Below are 10,000 nucleotides of genomic sequence, written 5' to 3' on the forward strand. Positions count from 1 at the left end.
AATACTCGACTGCAATTTTACAGTAAAACAAAGCAGCTCATGACGGGACATCCATTTCACACAAAAACTATAAATGTGATTGTTGAAATATGCCAGAATCTCTGTCAACACGGAATTGCAAACGTTTTCATGCCTTCTTCGTTTTTTAGCGAGTTTTACAAAATATGCGAGAGAGCGAGGCAAGGAAAAGGGTACCTGAAAGCTAACCGTTGTAAATATGTGTTTTGTTTCTCGCTCCATTGTTCTTCATTGAAATTTCTCAAATTTCGTCGCCTCTTTTCTCATGCTCTTTCGCTTTTCTTCTACTTTCCTGCTCTTTTGTCCCTTATATGATTTCCGGCCAGAAAAACGCAGGTTACCAAATACAACGCTGCCACATGATCTCTCGCCAAGGAAAATTGCCCGAACACTCCCGTCCCCAGAGGTTCTCCTGACTCCCCACCTCCACTCCGACAGTCTGTACGGGCGGACGGGCGGACGTACGTGACGTCACAATCAAGATCCAAAATGTTTTTTTAACGCCATGAACCGATCCAATTATAGTTAATAAAATGCACAAATAACTGGAAAGAGAAATCGTAGGCAGTTACTCCCCCCCCCCCCAAAATAAAAAGATGTTTATTTGAAGACTTCACATCTACAATATCACACAAGATTCAATTATTTTTATCAACATTTGTTATGTGCAATTCTAAGAAAGCCAAACCTTTAATAATAAACGCAAATATAATAATAACTCTGAGAAATGGAACTTATTTGTTTATCGTAAATTGAAACTGCACCAAGAAACCGTTCTCAGTTTCAACTGTATTTTATTACCAGTGTTAAGCATTCCTCGAAATTTTTCCCCTTTTACTTCATCAAAAGGATCAGTATGCATAATTCACAACTGGTATTCTAAACGTCTGCTGGGAATATAACAAAGCACTTTCCGACACACCATTAAAAAATTCTTGATCAACAACCATTCCAGCTTTAGGAGCACGAGCTTACAATAATATTATTATTCTTTCACACTTTCACTATCTTATCTGTGCCATAAAATTGCTGGTATAAAATGAAATTTTCGATGTGACCATCACGAACAACACCCCTGGTAAATAATAAATACAAATGTACACCTCATTGAATGGTTTAACATATAATATGTGTGTGGATATGTGCGTAGTATTTTTCAGGGCAAGGAAAAATATGAGCAATGAGCAAAATGTCCGCATATATTGTATGTTGAACCATTTAATAAGGGATTTATTATTCCACAATCACACTTTAATGGCTTCTTCCTGCATTGGCTGAAAATCATATAAAATAAAATAAGGCATGTGCAACTGACCAAAACCATATCTGATTGGATAATTGAAATGGGAGCTAAATGATGATCAGTGACAAGCGACGACAAGCTTAATTCTCGGGCTTTCCATCCTGCTGAAAACAATAGTAATATTTTATTTCTTTTATTGAAAAACTCAGGACTGTTCTGCCGTACCGGTCAAACCGGGACACTACAGTGCATTACCATCTCATATTTTGTGCCTTTTCTTTGGCCATCTCAGTTTTATCAGAAATATTAAACCCACAAACAGCAGTGACAAACATCAGATATAAACGCATCATTTGAAATTATCTTTTACTTGACGTTTCGTATGCTTCTGCATATATCTTCAGAAGTGACGGATAATACAAAATTGGAGTTTAAATATACAGGATCACTAACTTATTAACCATTAACCATTAACCATTAAGTAACAATAGAGGTAACAGCAGCGAAAAGCTATGTCTTTATTAGTTTTTGTCAACTCTTTTGTTACTTAATAATTAACAACTATTCACTGAAGTGGAGGTGGCGGCGAGATAAATATCCCCCACTAGCCTCCGATACTGAGGTGAATAATTGTTTTAGTATATACTAAAACAGTGAGATAATATAGCACAAAAAGATGATTTTATCTCATTTATTGCTGCAAAGATTACAACAATTTCGGTTCAAATTCCGCTCGAATTGCTCGGAGGTGAATATCCGGAGTTTGAGTAGCCAATCAGCGCGCGCGTTCAACACTATCCACTGTTTTAATATATTAATTTTAATCACGTAATATCTAATATGGTATTCAATGCTTAGCCATTGCCATCAACATAAAGCTTATTATTCCTAGACTGTCTGGTGACAGATTCACATGACTTCACTGGAGACACTATTCTAGTAAAAATAAAATAATATATAAAATAATACATTGAGGCCACTTTCAACTGTTGTGCTACTGCCAAGCTGAACTAATTGTTCAGGAATTAAATTTGATGTTAGCAAGGAAGTAATGTGATGTTTGAAACCATTAAGTGTGGTGGTTTGAATTAAGTTCCACACGGCAATCTAATTCAATAGCGTGTCATGTTACACGCACCAGCATGGCATAGTTTCAAATGTTGTGCTACTGCTGTGCCGAAATCAATTCATAATTGTTATGAAAATTAATCTACTGCGCATGCTGTAAGTGACCGCTGGATGAAAGATGTGTTTTGTTGTTTTGTTCTCTTTGAATGTGTTGCAACTGAATTAAATTTGATGTTTGAAACCACTCCTGTGCAATTGTTGTGCCACTGCCAAGTCCAATTCATTTAAGTTCTACGCAGAAGAAGCGCAACGTTTGAAGCAGGCCTAATTCAAACAAAGAGAGACACCCAAAGAAATGAGTAATTAATCAAAGAAAGAAAATATATTCTCGTTATTGTTAAGTGCATGGACCACTGAATTTGAAGGGAAAGGTCATCCACACGACAGGGAAGAGCTGAAAGCCAGGTGGCAATAATCTCTGTATGAGCTTTTATTATATTCTTTAAAATGCAAAACAAGATCAGAATCATTTCATGAGACAATGATCACTGACAATCCCTGCTAAGACGAAGTCAAGTTAAGTGAGTAGAATAACATTGGTGTTTAAAAAAGTTTTGTATTAAAGTCTGTAAATAGCAATGCCTGTTTTTACATAAAACAACCATTTTGTTCAAACGTGACAACAGCAAATGGGCATATCAGACATGGTATCGAATGCAGAAAACAAAATGGTTGGGTCAGGCCACCTCCAATGCAAGGAACTAAACCAGTAAATTCCCTTTGTTGCAGTAAAATTACTGAAAAATTTATTACTGTCCCCCAAAAACAAATCCAACAATTTCCCACAATTCAAATTTGAAAATTACTCCACTCTGAAGACAATTTCAAATGAGGTTGTTGAAACACTGACGATTTTACTTCATCAACTTTTTATTCCACCAATAAACCAGCCCTGGTGGATATCTCAGGCTTGGAGAGTCTAATACACAAGTAATTTTTTGTTGAAACAAATCTGAAAGGTAATACCACTTCATGAAAATCCTAAACCTCATGCCTCTAATAAAAAAATTAAAGCCCTGAACAAGTATTGTTGAGGACCATGTCAATAAATGTGGTTAGTATATACTAAAACAATGGATAGCGTTGAACGCGCGCGCTGATTGGCTACTCAAACACCCGATATCTTTTGCTATTCACATTCGAGCAATTTGCATGGAATTTGCAGGCCACCTCCAATGCATGGATATTTAAAGCGGCGAGGTAAATACTTCAACTTTGGTGAAACGTTGTTAATTATCACAAATTGCCAAGGTTAACCACCCATAACGCATTGTTCTGTTGAGGCATCAATACAGTCAAGTGAGTGTATAATTCCATGTATCAAGACCTGCCAAATGTCAAAGACCTTATCTCTCTCTCCCGTTCTCTGTTTTTAGGTATGAAACTTCGTTGTTTCTTTAAGTCTTGTAACTCTGTTAAAAGACAAGCTTTCTAAAATAGGCAATTCGTACAGTAGTTTCAGAATTTCTTATACGGACCCCAAAAGTTCACGGGACTTTGGAGAAACGAGCCCGTGGTTAGAAATTAGAAAACGGCACTAGCATCACAACAGCTATATCCTAAAAAATATTTACCACTTAGCTTGTTAATTAAAAAGGGAGAGGGACAATTTTCTATGTAACTTGTTCGCGACGGTGATGATGGGTGCGTAGCTGGTTGATTAGGCTAATCTGCGCCCGCAACGATCTAGAACATTGTGGGCGTGGAATACATGTAGCAGCAGCTCACAGAGAAACGACAGCTCTCGATTTCCTTGCTGATCTGCGTTGTTGCGAAGCAGCTACCCTGTTTGCTTCAATGAGGCTGCTCCACTATAGATGGTCGCCCTTCATTTGGTGTGGGGTTAATAACGAACTCCTTAAGAGCGTTACCGTATCATAATACTGAGGAACTATCCGCGCTTAAAATAATTCTTTACGTATTGACGAAGCCTAGAAACTTATTTTGCAGATAATGGCAAGCAAAAGAAAGGTTCTTGACGGCTGTGCGATTTCGGTAAAAACACGCCAATTCCGCCATGTGCTGGGGCATTGTTGACACTGCATTTTTCATGATGAAGATAACTAACATCTTAAATGTCTAGAAAATTGAAAGCTAATAAATTGATATAAATACCGTGAAGGCGTACTCCTCAATGGGAATGGGCCGTCGCTTGTTTAACTCGCCTATTGAATGAATAAATTGCCAGTAATCGGCCCGTCTTTTATCCGAAAAGGGTTCTGGGATCGCCGAGGGGCAAACATTGCAAGTCGCTATTAGAAAATTAAATGTATAGCGGGAAATTATTTCGACGTCCAAAAAACGATTTTGGAGAGAGATCAACGCTTTTTTCGATACAGCTTTATCAGTTGGGCAATGTTGATACGTGGCATGTGTAAGTTTCTGTTTGAATAACCTCGAAATATGAGATGAAATTTACTCGGATTAACCTTGCTCACGTAAGGATCCGAAATATTGCAAAATTAGTAAAGTTGAATAGGCGTTCTCTGGTTCAAATTATTAAAAGTATGAGCTTTCGACAGCCAGTCTACTGCCTTCAACGGATAAACATAACTGATAACATGAAATGAACCGTTAAAACATTTAAATATAGAGAGTGGGGGTGATACGCATAAATTTAAAATATGTAAAACATGCAATTTCGAGGATTGGTAACGAGCTAAAAACCATCGCTGACGTCCGTGAAAGTACAAATTTGATTTTTCATATGTCGGGAATGATCGCCGACGATCGCAAAAATCTGGGACACGTTGGGAAAATAGAAACGCTTTTCGCGATTCGTCCCCGACCATCCCAGATTATCGGGGATGTCTGCGATTTATGGTTTCCATTAGTCGGCAAAATCTGGGATGGTCGGGAAACTGCGAAATCCCCGATCGTCTGGGATTTTCCCGACATATGAAAACTAGGCTTAGATTAATGTTTGTTTAAAAGAATGTTGTATTGTCTAGGGAGTGGGCATGAATTGTTGTCCGCCTCAACAGTTCTGGCCGTATGCCATGACTCAAGTTTTGTCTAATGCGGTTATTTCCTTTGTCAATAATCGCAGAATTATCAAAGTCAATTACCGTACATGGATCAAAGGTCCATGCATGTTTTGCAGCATTTGAACCTTTACACTGTTTTGTATTCTTTGATATGTTCTTTCTTACTGGTGCTGAATAAGCTTTTTATTTCACCAATGTAATTCCATGGTTCCCACTGGCAAGACAAATGGCAATTTGCGATCCCGTACAACTCCAGCTCAGCAAAAGGCACTTACATCTTCCCAATCACCCAAAGATGATCTATCCGCTGCAAAAACAACTATCTCTTCTGGTCTGCCTATTATCAGGCAAACCTTAACAAGCCACGGCATCTCTGCCGCAACTGAAGAGATCATAATGGGTTCTTGGCATAAAGGAACGTCCAAACAGTATATAGTGTATACCATGGTATACCTCAAGCGGTGGGAACAGTTCTTCAAGGCGAGGAAAATTAATCGATTGGACGTGAGCGTCGAAACTGGCATTGATTTTCTAGAAAACTTATTGTCTTCTGGTTTAGGTTACAGTGCAGTAAACACCGCACGGTCCGCTCTGTCCTTAGTGCTCATCCTGCCTATACCAGCATTACCTTTGGCACACATCCACAAGTGGTTAGGTTCCTCAAGGCGTCTTTGACCTTAAACCCTCCTTGCCAAGGCAGAGTTCCATATGGGACGTCAGCATAGTCCTTCGACATCATACCTCCTTAGGTCCCCCATCACCATTGGATCTGAAAATCCTCACCTTGAAGACCACTATGCTACTTTCTCTACTAACTTACGAAACTCGATACTGCCCTTATGCAAGCCTTTTCCGAGAAAATAGTAGTCACAATAGGTGAGAAACTCAAAACTACCAAGCCCGGAAGACATCTTGCCTCTGTTGAGTTTCTTGCTTACCCTGCATAGAGTCACTTTGTATTGTGTCACACCTACAAGAGTACATGGCGCGTGAACAAACTCTGCGCACCACGCGCGACACCAAACTCTTCACCAGCTATACCCAGCTATACCCAGCCGCACCAGCCGGTCTCCTCAACGATGAAGGTATCAGCTTCCACCTCGTACGGAACTCATACCACACTAACTCTGGCAGAAATACGGAAAGCAGGAGACCAGACTAATGCCCAGAGGTTTGCCAGACATTACAATAAGCCTATTGAAGGAAATTTTGGACACGCCATCATCACTCATTTCCTTTCATGTACATTTAAGCCGTATTTCTAACTCCTTACTTTGTTGTCTTCCCGTGCACTGTCTATTCTTTTGAAAATCTATCCCATAATACTTTTACGGCCAGCTACAGGCAGCCCCACAGATACTACAACATCTCTTTTTAAGGGATAAAGTACCAAATTGCTGGACTGTTCTTCTAACTCAATTTGAAAAGCCTCATTTCAAATCTAGTTTACCGAATACTGTACTCCCATTGAGTTGATACAGGACATCACCTACAGTGGGTATAGGGTGGCACTCTCTCACAATGGCCTGGTTAGCTCTCATGTCTACACAAAGCCTAACATCCCCAGAAGGCTTAGGGACTACTGCAACGGGGCTTACCAAGGGGGTTGACCCCTGTGACCCAGGTTCAACTCTGGCCTCGAGTCGTATGAAGGCTGAGTTTCAGTCGATCTCAACCTGACTCCGAGGGTTTGTCTCTGGGTACTCCAGTTTCCCTCCCTCCTCAAAGTCGACTCCCAGTCAATTACATCTGGCTGGGTTTGCGGTGCTCCGAGATCACACATGGATCGTATGGTGGCAGCCGTGGGCGTCTTCACATGCATTCCTTCCAATCCCGTTGAGCCGGTTGATCCTGAAAAGCCCTTCTAAGGAGCAGGTCAACTAAGCGCACATTTACATTACAGTCGAACCTCCACTAACGGCCACCTCTCCACAACGGCCACCTCTCTACAACGGCCACCTTTTTTTGTCCTGGCGGACAGCCCATACATTACCTATTGTTTAAACCTCTCTACAACGGCCACCTCTCTACAACGGCAACGGCCACTAAAGCGCGTCCTCAACTGGCAAAATAACCTCTCGACAACGGCCAATTTTTTCAGCGACTGACGAAAAAGTTAAGAATGGTCACGAAATTTGGTCTGTATGGCGCGTCGATGATTAATCACGGCAAGTCGTTCATTTAAGATTAAAATACATTCCTTTTTTTGTAAGAACCCTTTTTTAGAACATACTTAGAACATATTTGTTTTTAGACTACGAGTAGTAGTCGCTAACTTTGGCGATCTTTATCCAGCGAACACAAGCGCGCGCGAAATATTCACCTTCCGCGAGGAAACGTGTTGCGAAGGAAAAAATATTACAAAATTATCGACTTTACTCGCAATCTAATTTGTTTGTTAATTTTTTTGTCGTATTTTTATTCTCGAGTTGGTTGGAGGAACATCTTGTTCGCGGCATCAGTGCAAGTCGCACAAGCATTTGACAAGCAACTTGTTACCACATTACAACAAACAACGCACTTTGACAGGTTTCCGCTCAAGCAGACAACCCTTGACTGCTTTATTTCATTTAAAAGAAAATAAAATGTATCTGCTATTCTAAACGTGAACGTTTACAAACTGATTCAGTAATCGATATTTGTCATCTGAACATTTCGTTTCTTTACCCTTTTTAATGATACTGTATACGTATTTTGATTGATTGTGTTCCATATATGTGCTGCAGTAAGCATGAATTGTCTACAGTACTTATAGCGAATGTTACGAACCCTGCTCGTTTCGTCTTGTTAATATTTTGATTCAAAACATTATTTAAGTCTTATTATGTATTTTCAGTTATCTATATCTATAAGATTGCATTGCCTTTATAGGCTACAGTAAGCATGAACTTGGCACAATAAACATGTCAGGTACTTCCCGAAAAAAATGGTGTCATATCACACTCCTACCTCCCCATAACGGCCACCTCTTCACAACGGCCACTTTCTCCTGTCCCCAAGGTGGCCGTTGTGGAGAGGTTCAACTGTATTAATATTCCTCATGTGACTCTCAAGCAAATGTTTGTGTGTGTCATATGAATGAAGTACACTGTACTTAATTACACTCACAGCTGGAAACCTCATATCTAATTTCACCCCATGCATAATCCATAGCCTTGTTTGTAGGCAAATTCTGGCATTTTTAAGATGTTATAATAATTACAAATTTTACTTGTGGTTAAATTGCTATGCACTTACAAGTACCTGCAAATGATTAGTAATCATAAAAGATTAAGTATATTGTTCCATTACCATTAAATCAAAAGGAAAACCAAAAAAAAAACCATCTTGAATTTACATGTGTGACTCCCCACAAAGAAGGTGCTTAGACAACCTGGCACCACATGACATTGTCACAACTATTTCAAGATCAACAAACAAAGGATCTTTGAGCACAAAGACAATGACAGGGTAAAATGAAAATATTATTGTTTTCAATTGGTGACAAAAAGCAGCTCAACCAGCACGCCTGATCAAACCATATTTTGTAATAAGGGTAACCCTGTCTCAGCAGAGCCAGCTCAAAAAGTTCAATTCCTTCCTCACCAAATTAAATGCAGCAAACTTTTGTCATTTTTAACAACAGCAACTCTAGCCTCCACTGTCCTACTGGACTGTTTAGCCATTAGGCTTTACTTTAAAAGTATTTTTAATTGAAAATATTTAGTCGAATATATGTGATGGCCAAGAAAGAACAATAACCAAGATTTAGTCAACCCCCGAGTATGATCAAACGAAAAAATACTGAACAGGAGGATCTAAAATTTCCATGTAAGATTAAGGGGTGAAAGGGGTGCTTAAGAAACGTTTTCATTTACGAAAGAGATTAAAGTCTGCAAAACACTTTTTTACTAAGTAATGATAATGGCACTCATAAAAAAACACAAAGACTATCAGGAGTCATCAAAGAAATGAAGCTGGCAGTTTTCCAAACAACCTTTGTTTACAGCAGAATGAGAGCTGGGTGGCCAAGCCAGTTAAAATTCATGGAAATCAAGTTCAACCAGTTTTAGAGGATTATAGAATTTGGCAACATTCAGCCATTTAACAGATGATCCTTTCTTGTAGTACTTTGAACACAAGCTGAAACGACAGCTGGAAAAAGTATGTGCTGATACCCTGAACAGAACACCAGTTGCGTATGTATGACTTGAGGGTTGTGCAAAAAAAGATTTCTGAAATATAGAGAGGGACAACTTAAATACATTTGTAACAACCATGTATAACTTAACTTGCTTACTTCCTGTGAAAACTAATGGTCACTGGACTACAAATTCAAGTCCCTGTTACGGGTGTCTACAAACCAAAGACCGAAGACCGAAGACCGAAGACCGAAGACCGAAGACCGAAGACCGAAGACCGAAGACCAAAAACCAAAGACCAAAGACCGTGCTAAAACGCTTTTTTCTACGCCAAAAACATAAAATCGATTAGGTCTTCGTTTTGCAGTTTTACACGCCTCAAACTACAAAACGAAGACCCTCGCTGAAACTCTCTAATATGTCGGTGTCCATTTTGTACAAATTTCCGCCTCAAACTGATTTTATAGCAAGAAAAACCATGACAACTAAAAACAAGGAACAAC

At 39.3% G+C, this 10,000-nt stretch overlaps 2 protein-coding genes across 3 annotated transcripts in view; both read right to left on the reverse strand.

Moving 5' to 3' along the window:
- LOC137996161 (uncharacterized) overlaps positions 1-6,112 on the reverse strand; it is a 17,776-nt gene extending 11,664 nt beyond the window's left edge. The window contains exon 1 of the mRNA XM_068841581.1: positions 6,005-6,112. Coding sequence (XP_068697682.1) covers positions 6,005-6,112 — 108 coding nt within the window. The remainder of the gene's footprint in view (positions 1-6,004) is intronic.
- LOC137997757 (uncharacterized) overlaps positions 1-10,000 on the reverse strand; it is a 414,333-nt gene that overhangs the window by 358,144 nt on the left and 46,189 nt on the right. The gene's annotated exons all lie outside the window — the stretch shown is intronic.

The sequence above is a fragment of the Montipora foliosa genome, chromosome 3, assembly GCF_036669935.1.
Source record: "Montipora foliosa isolate CH-2021 chromosome 3, ASM3666993v2, whole genome shotgun sequence".
Lineage (NCBI taxonomy): Eukaryota > Metazoa > Cnidaria > Anthozoa > Scleractinia > Acroporidae > Montipora > Montipora foliosa.